Source organism: Ambystoma mexicanum, chromosome 10, assembly GCF_040938575.1.
Source record: "Ambystoma mexicanum isolate Mex_15411 chromosome 10, UKY_AmexF1_1, whole genome shotgun sequence".
Classification (NCBI taxonomy): Eukaryota; Metazoa; Chordata; class Amphibia; order Caudata; family Ambystomatidae; genus Ambystoma; species Ambystoma mexicanum.
The window spans coordinates 111,828,914-111,848,679 of record NC_090932.1 but is presented as its reverse complement, the minus strand read 5'-3'; the positions used below and the strand labels follow the sequence as shown (position 1 = coordinate 111,848,679).

Here is a 19,766-nt window from a genome sequence, read left to right as displayed (position 1 = left end):
AATCCTAGTTGTTAACTTCACTAAAGCACATTCCAAAGCAGTTATCTGTGAACAGAAATAGCTAGCTATAGATACAAATGATAAACTATTGCGTGCTTATGTCCCAGCTCCATCGCCTCTACTGATGTTTGATGCAACATTGGTGTTTTTCCCTGCAATATCATGCTGCTACTTATAAGTGACTCCCACTCTTTTCTGATCACTAATCATGTTAATGTGCACTCGTGGTGTTCTCTCTATTACAGCTGTGGAACAATTTCTTCCATTTAGGAGTTGGCTTCCTAACCCATGAATCCCTTCAGCTGGAAAACTTCTCGCAGGAAAAACGCAACAAGATCGTCAAGAAGTAAGTTTGTGCTGCAAGTTCCTCTGGGCATTATGAGAGCAATTCGAGGGGGTTGGAAATGGAGGAGTTGGTGCCTAATGGAGGGATAATCTTACTCTGCATAAGGACTTTAGGTTTTACAGTTCACCTGGCTGCTGTCATGGTTACCCATTAGGAATTGTTCCACGCCCATGTGATCTTCTAGATATCCTACAGCACCTTCACATTTCTACCTTCTTTTGTAAATGCCTTCAAGCTGATGGTATCCTTGTTTTGCCTCATTGCTTATATTTGATGTATCTGATGTATGCAAGTATTTGGTATCACCCTTTCAGTCCGTAATCTGCTCCAGTTTGAAGCATTGGAAAACAAATAAGTTGTTTTTCTAAAGTATAAAGCATTTATCATTAAGGTGGGGTTAGAGGAGACACAGCTACTTGATTGTCTTGTGTGGCCGAGTATGCCATAGGTAGTAGGCGTTCATGTGCACACTCACTCGCATGTAGTGGAAGTGCTCAGACCAGCATTATGGAGTGCAGAACCACCATAACATCCAACAAACTTGTGAAGCGTCTCATGACACTGTTTCTAGCATGACTGATTGTGTTTAGTACATGTGTTCGCTTTTGACAATGTTGCCCATTTTCTACCCCCTTTCTTAGCCTAGCCTCAGAAAACTCTGACCAATCCTGTATTGGGAGTAAGAATCTTATTTCCAAAGATGAGCACGATTGTAGGGGTGAGAACTACTATGACCAACAGAAGAAGGTTAAAAGTGAATCTTTAAATATTGACAGCTTAGATTCTGAAAACTCTAAAAATCCTTTAAAGCAAAACCCTCCATTAGATCATTTTAACCATCCTTTAGAAAAGGTAATTAAGATTAAAGAGGAATTTTATAAACATATTCCCAGTAATAGTGAATATAACATTGGAGACTTTAAGTCCCACAATGCCTGAAGTACTGAGACGAAGAAGAGGGATGCGGAGGCCCTCGATTGCAGGTTAATGGGGTTAATGACCAACACCTGAGGAAGACTGGGAGGCATAACAGGCCCCCTCAGGTGCAGGCCATAGAGAAGAGTAGCAGTGGGAGGTGGAGTGGTTGCAGTGACTCCACATTGCAGTTGCAGGTGAAGGAGAGTGAAGACGCCGGAACCGCCGTTGTTCGCAGTACGGATACTGAGAATGTATTTTACTTTTATAGACCTGATTTGCAGAGATTGTGCAGCGGGAAGTGTTATTTGTAAAAGCTTCTCCCTGAATATCATGGTTGCAGAGGTAGCGTGGAAGGAAGCGTGAAGGTGAGAAGCTTTCCCCCCAAAGCTGACAGGCTCTGGTGGCAGGCGAGTACCAGAGAGCCTTTGGAGCATGGAACGCTCCTATGTTGATTAGCGCAGGTGAAGGGAAACCAAGCGAAGCAGTTTTCCACGCCGCCCGGAGCTGAAGCAGACAACCTGAAGGCAGCGAATGGACAGATACGCCAAACCCAGTCAGTTTACTTGTGTATTGCGACTCCGGAGCGCTCCGTAACCACCAGCTGACACGACCCAGGAATTTTAAATATCGAACTAATGAAAAAGAGAAAAGCGGCAAAAACGCAAACATTATGTATTTCGAACTGATGTGAAACAGAAAGATAATTATTTTGCATGCCAAGCTGACACGTAATGGATAAAGTGCCATGATAAGAACTTGGTAAGCAGACCAGTATAATGTCATGGTGGTTTTAAAGGTCAGAATAATTACCAACATTACAAGGGGGCAAGATTTCTAAAAACACATAGACAACCGTTGCCAAAGACAAGAGTGCAAAGACATATCCTATTATAAAGAACCAACATTGTCAAAACTAAGAGGGGCAGATTAAGAAGTACCTTTTTTATACACCCTATTGTCAAAGGAAGAAAGAAGCAATAGGGGTAGTGACCCAAACAAGCATTGCCAAAGAAGAACAGAAGTAAAAGAATACCATTGTTAATGCAAGGGGGGAATAACAAGAGTGGCAGGAAGGCTGCCCTCTGTCAAAAAGTGTAGAGAAGGAAAGGAGCATAACCTGCTTTCCATGTGGCAATCAAGTTTCGAACAAACGGCACCAATGTGCCTCATGGTTTCCCCAGAGAGGTAGTCAAAACTAATATTGTGAAGATTCAAAAGACTTTATAAGTTGTGTGAAGTAGACCTGCTTTTGCTTACTTTTAATAGTGTTCAGTTTTATTATTCCTGGCAGGGGAGTACACCAGCACCAAGGGATTTTGTAGTGTAGGCCTGGCAGGAGAGTGGACCAAGCAGAAGTCCTTTAAGTACTGTGACATGGTTAAAAGTATTAAAGAAGAAGTGGCAAGGCCACAACGTTTCATGGTTAATTATTGCAGATGCAAGTATTTTGTGAACTATTGCAGAGTTATCCTTACAGAAGTATTTCTATTGCTACTAATGAACTGTGGAAGTACATTTATTTTCTGAGCCAGTTGTGTGAAACTTTCTACTACCAGTGGAGAGATAGAAGACCTGTTGAACATATTGAACTGTTGGTCAAGTCCAATTGAAAGACTTATTGGAACTATACTGGAACTTACTTGCAAGACGAGATTTCCTTATTCTTTTGAACTGTCGGTTGAAATCCTGATTGAATCTGGAGAAGGAAGATCCACCCAGATTACAAGTGGAAACAACTACCTAATCATGAATCTAATTGTTGACTTTGTGTCTTCATTTCCGTATGTTACCTTATTGAATGTATTGTAGGTACTCGTGTGAGGGACAGAATCCCTTGAGTGTTTCCTTTAGTTTAGGCAGAGAAATCCTCATCAGGTTAAGGACAGAGAGGCGTTTATCAAATGCTTTTTGAGTTTAATAAAATTGCATCTTTTGAAAAACCTTCACAAAGTTGGCTGCCTCACATTTCTGACCCATCACACAGGCCCCACAAGACAAAAAATGGTGGGGGGCATAAGAAAAAAGAAACACAGGCGGTTGTAGTGGCCTTGTGACAATCCTACTGTGCAAGTGCGAAGACAGAGGCGATACAAGTGCAGAGGGGTGAAAGTGGGGGGCAGGGGTTGGAGGGGGATAAGTGTGGGAGTTGGGGCCCAAGGGGATGAGCAAGGAGCCAAGGGCAAGTGCCAAGGAAAAGGAGGAAGCGAAGACGAGTGCGATGGACAAGGTGGACCAGATTCAGGCTAGTCTGGGGAAGGGTGCCTGAGGGCAAGTGCTGATAAAGTATGCTGGGAGAGACTGGTAAACTCAATAGGCATCTGCTTTTTGCTTATTGAGACACAGCACCCTCTGTGCAGTGTCACTGAGGGGTCCCTTGGACTTCTCCGTGTTTAAATACATTTTCTTGTGAGAAGAACAGTTCCCAAGAATAGTAAGATAACATTTATCTTACCTTTTATTTTGTGGGTCCAGGACACAGCACCTTATGTGGGGTACCGGGGGTTACATAGTAACTCCTTATCCCACATCTCATATAACATTTTGTTACACTGACTAACTTAAATGGCTGGTGGCAGTGGTTACGTTTTACTACCTTTTGTGCGTGTTACTAGCAGGCGGATTTCTCAGCTGCAGTACAGCACCCATGGGTGACCATTTTCTCAAAATGGTCTGTCTTCTTTTTTCACCATTTTTCATTTGTGCGATCCTTCTGGGCTTTTACTCTATCCTTTAGAATAGATTTGAGTCCTTTGTGAGTTTGGCCTCTGTCGGGATTCAGTCCTGAAGCCTGCCCAGGCATCCAGTGTGTCTGGGATGGCAGGAAGTGAGGGAGGAGGAGCCCGAAACGTCACTGTCCTTTGTCTGTTGGTATGCCTGGCTGAATCCAGTTCTAACTGGCGGTGGCTGTCCCCCGGGTGATAGACAGCGCCATGACTGTGAATGGATGGGATCCTGCATAAAAGGCAAGGATTTTGAGACTAAAGAGAGTCTACCAATGTAACAAGGAATCCGAAGTAGAAGACGAGCAGAGATGCCAGCAGCACCTTCCAGGGCCTCAGAAGTACCAGGGAAGCCTTGCAGCTGTGCTGACCCCGTTTTTCACATCGACAGGGAAGATCCGCCAATGACGACTTCCTCCCTTAGGTTGGTGGGACCAACTAAGCCTCAAGACCTTCTTCATTTTTGTCCATCCCTCAACTTGCTGTGACATTCCTGAGCTGCAGAATCCCAATACCCAGGGTACCTGGACCATTGAGTGCATTATCGTCCGAATATTGAATCCTGCTCAAACTTTACAGGCATCCGTGTGGACCTCCAGGGCAGGAATTCTTCACCAGAGTTCAGGACTGAGTAATCAAAGAGAATCCGACTGGCAATATTTGTTTCTTCTTGGCGCTAAGAAAAAGGCGCCAAAACCACAAAGAGCCGCTGGCGTGAGCTGAACCGATTGCTGCAAACCTCTTCTCCCAAGTGACGCTGCAGAAGCCTGCCAAAGGTCCCCCCTTTCGTCACCATGACCAAGGAGCAGGAATCTGGGTCTGCGACGCTGCACCTAGAAGGAAGCCAGCTACAGTTTCTTATTCACTTTCCAGGTACTGTGGGACATGAGTTTTACTTACCATATGCCATTTCTGGTGCTTCCTGGCTTGAGAAGTCTGTTTCTTCAATTGAGAGTTGACCTCAACTTCTCGGTGCAGGCCTTGCAGCTTGTGTACTACCAGGTAGGCTCCCCTTGAGCTCCTGTGTTTCTTCAAGAACCACTGACTGGTTATCTAACTTTTCCTCTGAAGATCTTCATCAGAACTGCAACTGTCCATTGGACTTTGGCTGTACTAGTTCCGCCAAGGTTCATCTTCTTGATCCTACTGGCTTTGGCAGTGCTGGTTCCTCCAAAGATTTTAATTGTGAACACTTATTGCTAGGAAACAGACCGGGAGAGTATACCTGTTAACAGTTGCTAAAGTGTGTTCTGCCTAACTCTGAAACTTTCCCTCCCATCTCAGTTTTGTAAAGGTGACATATAAGTGCTGATAATGACCTTAATTGACGTCACTCTGTGTGCTGAATATGTAAAGTAAAGACAAAGTTACTCACCTGCATTATTGTTTCTTATACAACTTGATTCCATTTTACATTGAATGCAATGTTGTTGCTGCATTTTGGATTTGCTTGTGTGCCTTGTGTGTATATATATAAATACATATGTTATAATATAACTAAGTGTGTTTACTTGGATCCATGTGTTTACTGATTTCAGTATGCTTCTCTACAGCTCCCATTACTTCCTCCTAAGATGAGACTGGCTGCTCAGCCACTCTACCGACTTGTGTAGTATAGGCCTATATTAAGAGTTGGGCCCCTAATAACAATAGATAAGTCTTATGAAGTCCCACACCAGTTGGTCTTTAGAAAAACATACCTGGGAGTCTCCAGGAACAAAAGGTTTCCCGAGAGTCAAAAAGGGTACTTACTCCTACAGCCACATTAATGAAGTACATCTTCCATCTCGCACAACAGGGTACTGACCCGGGGATCCTTAGGAGTACCTTAGATGGAGCCACAGATTTGGCGGACATTTGTGCCCACAAAAGACCACAAAAAGAATGTGCATCCCCTGGGGTCTGGAACACGCACTGGGGGGAAAAAGTGAAGGCGTCATGAAAGACGAGCAAAAACTGGAGAGGGCACACAAAGTGACCACAAGAGGACTTTATTCCTCGAGGTAGCCATCTAATGTTTAGTTGGCAGTTGAAAGCCACATCCAGGGAAAGTAGGTTCAAATTTTACAGCGTGTAAGATAGCAGTTGGAAAGCTTGAGTATTTTTATATACCTTTCTGGGTACAGTCTACAAGGCGCATGTAGAAATCCTGGCGAGGCGGATTCAGAATATCATTCTTCTGTGGTATACAAAATTAGTACCCCTCAGTTGTTGCGGTAGATGTTAGTTACAGCACTAGAGAGCTGCATGTAGGTTGTAAGCAACACTGTATGAATACCTGATTATTATCCTGGTACATTGTGCTTCAACAAATTAGCTTGAATGGCGTCTGGGATGCCACAGTGGAATCCACATCTTGCATGTTTGCCCAGGACGTAGCTATGGAAAGTGTGCATATGTGACCCCCAGCGAGTGGGTCATTACCAAATGTTGGAATGGATGCATCATCCTGATAGAAAACTGGGTTTTTACTTGGCTCCCAATAATCCTTTACAGCCTTGGAGTTTGCGTCTTTACTTTGTCTAACCTGGGGACAAATCTCAAAATACCAGTAGATGATGCCCAACTCAACATCCGTTGAGGATGCCCTAATGCTGCAAATTACCAAGACTAACTTCATGCTGGAGCTCTGCCGGTGCAGTGCTCGCTTCCCGCAACCTGCCGAGAACAGCTGGGTTGAAAGCCCCAAGTGAATCTGGCTGATTTCTGCGATCACTCCTTCGCAACTGGAGTCTTCCCATCCCCCCTGAAGCACTCCTTTGTGCACCCTCCTCTTACAAAAACATCTGCCGACCCCTCCTACCCGGCTAACTATCGCCCAATCTCCATCACTCCCTTCCTGGGCAAGCTCCTGGAGAAACTGCCCATCTCCCAGCTAAATCTCCACACTGAATCTGTTGGTTGTCTTCATGATCATCAGTCTGGTTTCAGAGCTGCCAGAAGCCCAGAAACTGCTCTCCTGAACATCCGTGAAGACCTGCTCTCCAACCTTGTCTCTAATACCCCGTGTCCTCATCCTGCTTGATCTCTCTTCTGCCTTTGACACTGTCAACCATGCCATCCTGCTCAACCGTCTCCGTGACAACCTGGGTATCACTGGTCAGGCTCTGGCGTGGCTGACTTCTTTCCTCTGTCCGACCAACCCTCCCATGTCCAACTTGGGTCCTTCCTCTCCGCTATCTTTTGTGTACCTGTGGTGTCCCCCAGGGGCCTAACCTCTCTCCCTTGCTGTTCAACCAATACCTGACACTCCTTGCCCACCACATCACCGCTCTCTGCCCCAACTTTCAGTGCTATGCGGATGACACCCAGCTCATTTTCAGGCTACCCTCGGCCTCCTCCTCTCCTTCCCTCATCTCTGACTGTCTGTCTGCTATCCAGGAATGGTGTGCCGCCAATTACCTCTGCCTTAATGCCAGTAAGACTGGGATTCTCCTCATCAGCACACCCGTTCCCTCCTTTCCTGTAGCTCTCTGGCCGGCCTCTCTTGGTCCTCTTCCTGCTCCCACCTGCAAGGCTAAAAACCTCAGTCATCTTCAACTCCACACTCTCCTTCTCTCCTCACATCTCTGACGTCGCACTACCAGCTGCACCTCCTCAGAGGTATCTTTCCTCTCCTTCCCACATAAGCTCATTGTCTCCAGAGCTGTGGTTCTCTCCAGGCTGGACTATTACAACAGCCTCTTTCTAAATTTGCCTGCTTCTGTTCTCTGCCCTCTGCAACTCATCCAGAACAGGACTGAGAGACTTGTCCTTGGCCTCAAGCCCAGGGATCATATCTCTCCAGGACTGAAAATCTCTGCACTTGCTCCCAGTGGCTGCGAAGATTAAGTTCAAAACCCTCTGCATCGTCCACAAGGCCTCCTGGGGCCTCAATACCTTCAACTCTCTCTTCCTAAATATCTTTCTTCTCGAGCGCTTCGCTCATCCGCCTCCAACTCCCTCAGGGTCAGTCGCTTCTCCAAACAATAAGTTGGTAGATCTCTTTCTTCGGCTGGTGCCTCCCTCTGGAACAGCCTCCCTGCCTCCCTTAAACTTGAAGAGAACCATCTCTGGTTCCGGAAGCACCTCAAAACCTTTCTATTTGCTTCTGCTTTTTCTCCTCCTCTCCTCTGCTGACCTCGTGGCTGTAACCGGAACTGCACTGGCTACCTGGACACCCTCTGATCTCGGGCACAGGCCCCTCCACCGCCAGCGTCACACCTGCACTGCCCCCCTGCCAACCCCTGCACTTGGGGACTGTTTCTATATCCCTACAGTCCCCCTCCCAGCTCTTGACACCTAATGTCTGCCCTTACCCATGCACTTGCCACATGCTGGCCATCACTTATTGTTATTTATTCCCTGTACTGCACTGTCCCTGTCCCCTTCCCAAGCACTTGCGCGATCTGATGGACACCTGGTCTAGTAGGATCGCTGTCCGTCCTACCTTTGTTCCCCTCTCTTCCCTAGTTGCGCCTTGAAACACTTGTGTATAGGCGCATTATAAATGCCATATCATATAATTAATTGTTTATGCTGCCCAATCAAAATCAAGGTGCCATTTTGGCACATCCATCCCCTTACAATGGAGCCAGGTTTCATGTTTTTAGGGCCAAAAGCTACTAGTGATGCCCTAAGTTGTCACCTAGATTTGCATCATTGTAGAAGTGGCCCTGTCCATTGCAGCTTGGCAGATGCTTGTCTAATACAGATTTTCAGTACATTTGTTATAGAAAGTCATGATTCTATTAAAGACTCCGGAGTGAAGGATTATACTCTTCACTTCTTGAGCAGCCAACAATAAAACTGAATGAACAACAAACTGACAATGAACTACATATACCAAGATAACATGAGTGAATCTGTAGTTTGTGCTTCATAGGTTTATTCCTTGAAGTGATCCCTCTAGTCCAATCATGTTCCACAGTCTACCATAAACCCCATCAACTTCCTTAATTCCTCCTCTTTCTACAGCTGATCGACAACCGAAAACTTGCGCCCCAACCGGTTGACGTCTTCTCTCCTCCCAACACATTGTTCACTCTTCACGAAGCCGCTGGTTTAGTCTCTGCCCCTGTCAAACATATATAACATAAATGAAACGACTCTTCCTGAACAGGTGGGCAATCACATATCATAATAATACATGACATGTTTAGTATCATCAACAATACATCGATAAATATCTTATCATTCATACCATTTTCCTGTGACTGAATGGGTGGAATAATCCTTCGGCTCTGAGTCTTTAATAGAATCATGACTTTCTATAACAAATGTGTTGAAAATCTGTATTCTATGTCAAGACTCGGAGGCTCTGATTATGCTTGTTTAAAGTTTACTTGCCACCAACGAAGCTATCTGATCTACTGGTCTAAAATAAACATTCTTAAAAGTCGTTTCATTTGACCAGTCTGCCGCCTTCAAAATATCCTCTAGGCGTGCTCCTAGTTTGAAGGCCGTAGATGCCATGGCCCCTCTATTCGAGTGAACTCCGAACGGACCCATGTCAATGCCTGCTTGTCCCATCACCATTTCACCCATCTTGCTAACGGGGCCGAGGCCACAGCCTTAAACGGCTTCTTCACCGCTATTAGCAGTTGAGACTCTCCTACGGGCCTGACATTGTTCTGCAATGACCTTGTAAGCCTTAAGGCATCTAACCAGACCCACTTTGGGTCTTTTCGTCAAAGCCACATACTCTACGGTTCTAATACCCATCTTCATCCTCCTTTCTATATAAAATATAACCCCTGTGGGAGGAAAGGACTTTCTGTCTACCTCCAAAGCTCTGACCTCCGACACTTTCTGACAAGAAATTAAACACAACAACGTAGTCGGTTTCACCCAAAGCGTTTTCCTGGATAGATTTTTGTTGTCTGGCAAGGACTCGAACATTCTCAACACCACGCTCACGTGCCAGAGGCGGGAATATTTCAGAGTTGGTGGTCTCATACATCGAACTACCTCCAGTAATCTGCAAATCAAGGGGTGTTCCAGCACGTTTCCCTTCTACATATTCATGACTGGCCGATATCGCTAATCTACAAGTATTAATTGTTCTATAAGCCTTGGCTTGTGCCGCTTGGCCGGCCATAATATTCACCACGTGAATCACATCTGTTTGTCCGGGATGCCCTTCCCAATTACTCCATTTGAGCCATGCCACTCTGTAAGCCTTCCTGGTCCCGGGGCCCAGGTTTCTCTGATGAATTCTTGAGCTGTTCCCGAAAGACCCGGCTTGGCCCAGGATCTTTTGAAATCGCCCATGCTATCAGGTTCAGGTTCCCTGATTGAACCAGTGGGTGATGTTCTCCTGTTGGGCCCAGCACGATGTCCTGTCTGTGTGGCAGTAGAATTGGAATGTCATAAGACATTTCTAGTAGGTCTGGGAACCAAGCTTGATTCCTCCAGTCGGGTGTCACTAAAATCACTGTCACTCTCTGTCTCCTGATTTGCGCACAGTAAGTTCTATCATGGCAAACGGCCGGAATGTGTATTCCATCACTGGGGGGCGTGGCTAACCAGCCATGGAGTAGGACGTGCTCCAGTGTAGCAGCTCCTGTTGAACTGACGACGATCCGTGTTAACACACTTAAATGGATCTAAGAGTTCCTGAAAATACTAGCAAAGGCGTCGGAATGTGTGCCCCACGACAGCAGCAAACGACCAGCATATCGGTGTAAGCATGCCCAAGATATTGGCTTTTCTGCGTGTGACTTGGTGGGCACGGATTCCCACAAAATGGCGGACAACAAAGGCATCGAGACCCCTGACCACCGAAATCATGGAGCTGGGCTGTGAGCAGTGAGCGAAGAGCTCGCTCCAGACAGGGCGCCCAGCGGAGCATCTGTTTATTACAGTAGCAGCTCGCGTTGAGCAGCAGGGTGCGGCAAGCCTGTGAGCGGTGAATTGAAGAGATACTGTAGCGCGGGTAGGGCTCCCCGAGAGTTCCATCGGTGGGAGCTGGCTGCGTGAGGCTGATGCGGCCGGGCGCCGCGGACAGGGATCAGTAGGAGCGGCCATCCGAAAGCTTCCTTGTGCGGAGAACAAGCGACGCGCACCAGAACTACATGATACATTGTAGCGGGAACGCGGGGCAACATTAATAGCGGATGCCTGGACTGGGATGTAGGAGTTCGGGACGGCTGCACAGAAGACGGAGGCGCGTGTGAGTCGAGCTGGAGGACAGAGCATTGTGACTGCAGCAGAAAGGGCAGCTGATGCAAAAGGCGGCTGCTCATTAATAATATCTGCAGCTGATAACAGTGGAGACGGGCACCTTGTAGCAACGGCTACTGGAGGACACATTAACAGACCACTGGGCTGGCACTGATGGAGGTGATCTTGTGCTCCTACAGACAAAAGGGAGTACAATATTGGGAGCTGTGGGCACTCTGGGGGGCTGAAGACAAGCAGATGACCACCAAGGAGTCAAAGAGCCAAGAAGTGGACGCCACCACAGAGAGGCACGGCATATAGGGTGGTTTCAAGCTGATGATGATGTAAGAGAGACTGCTGCGGATACAGACAGTGGTGTGAAGAGCACAAAGAGCCCAAAAGCTAGGTGATAACGATAAGGGAAAAGAGTAGTCTCCAAGACGCAGCAAGACAATTTGAAACGTGGGAGGACACAACCCACTCCGGGAAATAGCTCAGCAAACGCAAGATTATACAGGGGCCCCTCTTGGATAATTGCCCCAGACCTAGAGCGATACACTTGTGCCGCATCAAAACAGAGGAGCAGGATTGATACACCTGAGACCAAGCAACCTCAGACACATAACTGAGGCCGCAAGAGGGCAGGGCGAGGGGCCGTAAGCAAGAACAAGAACAATCCATCCACAATGGAAGCATTCGCCAAAACGCAACAATCTCCTGCGACCACAGCACCCAAAGGCGTGACAGCACCGGTGGAGAGCACCGTAGCGACTGAAAATCACCAGATATTAGCGGCTATTACGGAGCTGAGAGACTCATGGGGGATAGCGATGTCAGACTTGCGCTCTTCCCTGGAGGCTAAAATAGACGCAGTAGACTTACAAGTCACCCTGCTACGACAAGAAGTTAGGGTGTTGGCAGAGAGAACGAGCAGCCTGGAGAGTGCGGTGAAAACCAACACGGATACTAGCACCAACAATGCAAAGGAGGTTCACGTACTGAAGCAACAGGTAGCTAGCCTGGAGAATCATGCAAAGGAAGCGGAAGGGAGAGCAAGAAGGACCAACATCCGCGTGGTCGGCCTGCCGGAGGGGGAGGAAGGCCAAGACCTTACAGACTACGTTGAGAACCTACTCTTAAAAGAAATAGGGGCCGAAAAACTCTCACAAGGATTTGCAGTGGAGTGTGCACACACAGCCCTTATGTGGAAGCCGAAGCCTGGGGTCCCTCCCCGGGCAATAATCGCAAAGATACTGAACTATAAAGATTGCAAGAAGATATTGGAGTACTTTCGTAAAGGGGGAACGATTGAAAGGGCTATAAGCACCATCACAGCGTATCCTGACTATACAATGTTGGTCCAGAGGCAACGGTACAGCTATGTGGAAATCAAAAGGAGGTTACGTATGGCTGGAATAAAATGCATGCTTCTGTACCCTGCGAAATTGAAAGTGTTGCACAAAAGCAAGATGTACTTTTTTGACACTCCGGAAGAAGCAACGACCTGGATGGACCTTCAGGGTTGCCCGGAAACAGATACGGAGCAGGCTCAAGAGGAACACGATAAGTGATTTGGATATTGCATGTATATTGATATGAAGCAGAGCGGGTACCCCAGCAGTGACTATGATAGAGATTAAGATTAAGTTGATATTTGGCTGGGATACCGTTGACTGTGTCGAACTTAAGGAACTAGGATATAGCAGCGTGTATACATACGTAAATTGAGTTGCAATGTGTGGTTGAACTGAAGCAAACAGGAGCGGCAGGATGAAAGCACCCTACCCCCCGAGCAATACTAGTAGTAGCAGTAGGTTAGCCACTAGGGCGACCTCACCCTGCGGAGCTTCGAGTACAGGCGAGAGCCAGAAAGAGCTAGATGCGGGGGTGCCTGAGATCCAGTGATGGAGCTGGGCAACAGTTGAGGGGGGTAATGTTGGGGATGGGATGTGGGGGGGAGGGCAACGGGGAGTTTAGTGTGTTTTTTGTTAGGGGGAGTTTAAACCGGGGAACAAGCCCATACAGAATGGACTGGAACTTAGATTTAGACTGCACCTGTGGGAGGAGGAATAGAACTCGAATAAGCCATGGGGGACCTTTAAAATAGTTACATGGAATGTAAGGGGGCTCAATAGTTATCTAAAGAGAAATAAAGTCATGTTGTATCTACGTAGGCAAAAAATAGACATTGCACTGCTGCAAGAGACCCACCTGACACGGGAGAGAATGGATACGATTGCTGGGAAGTGGAAGGGGGTGATGGTGGGCTCATCCTATTCTGTTTATGCCAGGGGTGTGCTTATTTGGGTGGCGCCACATGTCCCATTTCAGCGGTTGCAAGAGGTAGCTGAGACCGATGGAAGGATGGTTATATTGAGGGGACTGGTGGAAAATAGGGAGATGAGCATAGTAAATACGTACGCTCCGAACCAGAACACGGCGGCGTACATCAGAACATTGTGTACTAATCTGAGCACGTGTGTGGGGAGCGTGGTGATTTGGGGAGGGGACTTTAACTGCGTACTGAACCCAAGGGTGGATAGATCGGATGGAAAGATGGATAGACCTGCCCATGCCGCCAAAGCGCTACAGACATTGCTGAGTGTCTTTGGTCTAAAAGATGCATGGAGAATGAGACACCCCCAGGAGAGGCAATATTCGCATTATTCTGCCCCGCAGCAGTTACACACGAGGTTGGACTATGGCTTTACTACACCTGAAGTGATGAGGGATTACACAAATAGAATATAAAGCAAGGGTCCTTTCAGACCACTCGCCCCTGATCCTTGGATGGCAATACTGCCCCCCGAGAGCGAGGATTCCGACATGGCGCCTACGAGCGGAAGTGCTGAGAGACCCCTTTTTTTAGGGAGGACATGAGGGAGGAGATTGTAAACTTATTTTGAGACGAATACTGGTAGTGTGGACTCGGCAGGAACACTGTGGGAGGCCTTTAAAGTTGTGATGAGAGGGGTAGCCATAGCAAAACCTAAAGGTCTACAAGGTGGGATTCTAGCCGATCTACGAGAGACGGAGGAGAAACTAGAAGAGGCTTTAAGGGGCGAAGATGGCACTGAGGAGAAGTCAGAATTGATACTCCTACTACAGCAAAAATGCGCGGAGTACTGGGATAGATTGTGTAACCTCAATTATAAAAAAATATATAGAGACAGCATGCGCGAGGTGATAAACCAGGAAGACTCTTGGCGTGGCTATATAAGAGTGAGACCCCCAGAGTCACAAGCAGGACCATAATGAGGGAAGACGGTAGCGTAGCGGACACCCAAGAGGGAGTTAGCAGACTATTATAAGCTATTATATGGAGACGATGTTAAGAGCAGTCGCGCTACGATAATAGAAACATCGGAGGATATAGGATTGCCAAAGATAAGTGCGGAAGAGAAGGAGGAGCTAGATGCACCAATTACCCTAGAAGAACTGGGGGAGGTGGTGAGGCAGTTGCCTGCTAGCAAGACTCCGGGGGCAGATGGACTTCCAGGTGAATTTTATAAAGTATACATGGAAGAGGTCCTCCCCCCACTGTTAGAAATGTTAAATGAAGTGTTTGAGACGGGAAGCTTGCCAGAGTCACTGAGAAGCGATTATAGTACCGCTTCCCAAACCTAATAAGCCTGGGCACAGCTGCAGCTCCTATCGACCTTTGTCAATGCTGAATCGAGACAGCAAGATATTGACGGCTGTCTTGGCAAATAGATTGAAGAGGGTTATTGGTAGACTAATACACCCTGATCAGACGGGTTATGTCCCAAACAGGACCATCTCTAATAATCATAGACGACTCCAATGAATTATTGAGAGGGGTAGCGAAAACGCAGGTGAAATGGCAATTGTGTCCTTGGACGCATTAAAGGCCTTTGATTCAGTCAAGTGGCCATGGCTGGTGGCGGCCCTGGAGTGCTATGGGTTGGGGCCTGGATATGTACGGTGGGCAGAAATACTGTATAGGGAACTGCTGGCTAGAGTTAAGACAGGATCAGTGATATTGGAAAGATGGCAGCTTCGCAGGGGCACCAGACAGGGATGTCCGTGGTCTCCAATGCTCTACATACTGGCCCTGGAACCTCTAGCAATATACCTGGGACAACAATATGATACCATAGGGATTGAGGCGAAGGGGGGAACGACATTTGATCTCCCTATACGCAGATGACATGCTGTTGTACTTGCGGCACCCGGAAGAAAATCTCCAATACATTCTAGAAGTAATGGAGAGATATGCGGGGTTGTCTGGTATAACGGTGAACCCCCAGAAGTCTAGCATGTTCCCACTAGGTGGGTACAAAGGGATTCCATTGGAGCAGGTACCAGTATTGCAGGTGCCATGGGCGGTCAGTACATTTCGGTACTTAGGGATAGACCTATACCACACAGTGGAATAGGAGCATAGGTGCAACAAGGAGGTGGCCATTAAAAAAATTGAAAATTGCATGCGATTTTGGGTGAAGTTGCCCTTGGCAATGATGGGGCGTGGAGCAATGCTCAAGATGGTGGTCCTGCCTAGGCTCCTGCACTACTTTGGGAACATACCATACCTGATACCTAAGAAGTCTTCACCAAACTGAACAGTATGTGCAGGGATTTCCTGTGGCATGGCACACGGAACAGAGTTGCGCTATGTAAGCTACAGAATTTCTACGAAAAAGGAGGGATAAAATTGCCCAACTATGAGGTTTATTATGTAGCGAGCCAGTTGCAGTATGTTGCCAAATGGCTCTCTGATGAAGAGGCCTCTGAATCCAGGCTGTTTGGACGAGATTGTGCACCATTTTATTTGAAAGATATGATGTGGGTACCCAAGGCAGAAATGAAAGGGCGCCCTAAAATGATGTTACTAGGGTGGAAGATGTGGCATAGGGCATGCCAGATGATGGAGAACCCGTCCCCATTCTCTCCGCAGGTACCACTGGTTGCATTAACAGGGGCAGATGAACAGCTAAGGATGATGATCAGAAATCACTGGGAACCGGTTGGGTTAGCAACAATGGGTGATATTTGGCGGGAGGGTTCCATTATTACCTTTGAGGGGCTGCGGGAAGAAACTGGGTTGCACGCGGGCCAGTACATTACGTATCACAGAATGTTACCAAGAATCAAGGGAATATGGCCCAAAATGGTGCTGGCGGAAGAACCGGACGCCACCATAGATATGATATATGACATAGCGAAAGGGGGCCATGAGATATCTAGACTATATGAGATGCTGATGTTCGAAGTGGGGGAGGAGGTCACACAGTTGAGACTAGATTGGGAAGCGGAAGTAGGAGCCCCGATGGAGGACGGGATGTGGGAACGGGCTCAGGGGTATCACAAAAAGGTATCTAGAAATGCGAGATTGAAACAGATACAACTGTATATTATGCACAGGGCATATATGACACCCCAGAGGATATCGAGGCAGGATAGCAAGCATGCCCCAAGTGTGATGAGGAGAACACGGGTATGGTGCATATGTTCTGCTCATGCCCAGTCATTGAACGCTTTTGGAGCGACGTAAAGCGGAAACTGGAAGAAAAGGGGGTCAAGATTGTAGTGGACACAGTGGGCGCCTGTTTGCTCGGGGGGTTCCCAAGATCACAGAAGCTCAAGCATGTGGGTAAACTGTAAGATCTGGCATATGTGCTTGCAAAGAGGAGAATCGCCATGGGGTCGAAGACATGCCACAGACCGAGATTGGAGGTGTGGTGGAAAGATTTGCAGAAATGGGTGGAGGCAGAAACCACGGTATGGCAAGAAACGAGCAATGCGGGGGGGGGGGAGACAGAGTCCCTAAAGGCCTGGAAATCAATAATAGCAGAGCTGTTTGGGTCAATACGAGACCCGGCAGAACCCATGGAAGGAGAGACCCTACCACAGGACGCAGAAACAGTGTGTAAAGTAATAGGCTCATAAGGGGGGGGATAAGGGAAGCAATGGCTAGAAGTAAGCAATGTACAATGGAACTGTTGATATTTGCACTGCCTGTTTGGTTTGTATTGTTTGGTTGAAATGAATTAATAAAAATGTTTTTTTTTTTAAAAAGTGTATTCCGTCGCTGATCCCCCAAATCCCATCCCCTAAAGAAAGCCATCCGTCGCTACCGCTTCTGGGTCGGGTCTCCAGCTGAAATACCTGGAGATCCGCCTCGAAGCAAACATGTCCGTCTGACACAGACCTCGCTGACGCATGATCTCCTGGAAGACTGAATCCTCCAGCTGCCAATCGCTGGAGTCTCCTCGATTTCCAGTCTGCAATCTGGTTCTGGTCCCCCGGTAGATGCTCCACCGTTACACTGATGCCTCTCTGGTGACATAAGTGCTTGGCTATCTCCACCAGCATTCTGAATCTCGTCCCTCCTCCCAGTCGGTTTATGTACCCGACTGCTGACGTTGTCCATCTTCAGCAGGTTGGCGCATCTCGCTCCTTCCCGAGTCCAACAACGGACTGCAAAGGATCCTGCTAACAGTTTGAGACAGTTGATATGGAGGTCTAGTTCCTCGCTCAACCATCTCCCCCCGGTCGACTGGTCGCCACATCTGGCTCCCCAGCCTCAGCGGCTGGCGTCCGACTCTATTACCATGTCCGGGAGGAGCCAAATATCACCCTGCCATTCCAAGCTTCCATGTGGTGATACCACCATCCTAGCTCTGTTCTCGCTTCCTGAGAAATGGGTACTCTCTGTTCGTAGGATAGTCTTTTCCTGATATCTTCAACCGTTGCAACGCCCTGTAATGCAGAAGGCCTGGAAAAATTGCCTGAATCGAAGATGACAGTCGGCCTACCAGTCTGGCTCTTTCTTAGAGAAATTATTTCCCTTGTCATCATGTTCTTTATCTCTCTTTTGATAGTTCACCCTCTCTAGGGTTAGACTGAGGGTCCCTTGCACCGTTTCCAGAATGAACCCCAAGAATTCCATTGACTGGGCTGGATCTAATTCCAATTTCTCCCAGTTGATCAGAAATCCTAGTCGCTGCAACAATTCTGTCGCTTTCTTAACCTGTTCCACTATCATTTCATTGTCCTGGCACATTATGCATATATTGTACAGTTATATAGTTAATCTGATTCCCTGTTCTCCGAGGTGCCCCACCACCAGCTTCATCAGTTTGTTGAAGCACCAAGGGGCTGAAGCTAGACCGAAGGGTAAACTTGTGGATTCCCAGTTCTGTCCCTTCCAGAGGGACTGCAATAGCCTCTTCTGGCTCTGATGGATCTATATCGTCAGCTAGTGAGGACAGATCTCAGGGATGCTTACCTGACGATACAGATCCATCAGTCTCCTTTCTGTAGAATGTCCCTCAGTAGATGGATTTCTTGCATTTTGAAATGTCTGTGTACCAATAATGAATTCAGTGCTCTGAGATGTATCACTGGTCTGACTTTGTGTTTGCCCTTCACCAAAAAAAAGTTGCTTACAAATTCCTTTTGGTCTCCTCTGGCTGGGCCTATCGCCTTTTTTATTTTCAGCTGTTCTGCCTCTCTGTCTAGTAGTACATTGCCTTCTCTGTTGAACCTAATCTGTTTGGGAGGGAATTCTTGCATTGGTTCTTGCCAGAATTTCAAGCCAAAACCCTTAACCGTTTGCAGAACCCATGCATCTGAGGAAATTTCGAAACAACTTTGCGGGGGCAGCGCCACTCTCCCTCCCAATGGAGGTATCCACGCTTCTAACGCTTCTGCTAGCACACCTTTTCCTCTCACCTGTGCCATTTTGCTGTTGCTGCTGCCTCTCCTGCCTCTTCCTCTGGAAGGGAAGAAAGGATTGGCCTGTCGGTCTTCCTGCTCTCTCCAGTGTGTTCTATAACTGGAGGAGCTGTGATATGGGTACCGGCTGGCCGAGCAGCCCTTGCCTATGCCAGCCTTATCAAAAAACGTTCTCCCGAAAATGTTCTTGAGGGAGGCCTATGCCTTGTCCATAGAGGCATACGTGCTGGCAAACTTCGCCAAGTTCTTTTATGAAAGTCTCCCCAAATAATTTGCCTTTGCCCGCTGCCGCTACTTCTGTTGGTGCCAGCTCTCCTAGCTTTAAGTTTATTTTCATTAAAATAGATCTTCTCTCCATGGCTATCGAGCTATTTGCGTTTCACAGAAGAGAGATTGCCCTCTGGGCCCAGCCGGAAAGTTTCTCTGGGTCGATAGCATCCTTCTTTTGCTTAGCCTCCTCTGCTAGCTGCCATATTCTCGTGATTGGTCCAACCACGTCCAGTAATTTGTCCTGGCAGGATCTCCATGGTCTATGCCTTTCTTGACATCCCTGCCATACCTTCTCATAAAGGTTAACATCCGCTTGTCGATTTCGGGTGTCTCTGGCACTCTAGGTCTGGGGCATTCTGCCCTCATTTTGCTCCTTGCCTCTTTACTCAGTGGGGCTCTGTCGCTTTTTCAAGTAGGATGTAATATTCTCTGGGGGGTCCCATTCTGATGACCTTGGGTGTACCAAAGCATCCGGGTCGCACCAGTCTCCCCGAGGCTCCTCATTTGCAGGTTTGCCTCTCTTGGCCCTGGGCTCTTGTTCTTCACTTGAGGTGGAGGTACGCGATTCTGGAGAGTTGTGCTCGTCCGACTCTTCGCTGCTCATGCAGTCATCGTCAGAGGTGCCCTCTGAGTTACATTGTCATATCTGGCTCTTGACCTCGCCTTTC

General features: G+C 47.5%; 1 protein-coding gene across 1 annotated transcript in view; it reads left to right on the top strand.

Annotated features, from left to right (window-relative positions):
- The window catches only part of DOCK5 (dedicator of cytokinesis 5), a 1,209,967-nt gene that overhangs the window by 765,311 nt on the left and 424,890 nt on the right, over nt 1-19,766 (top strand). The window contains exon 31 of the mRNA XM_069617597.1: nt 246-346. Within this exon, the coding sequence (XP_069473698.1) occupies nt 246-346 (101 nt within the window). The remainder of the gene's footprint in view (nt 1-245; nt 347-19,766) is intronic.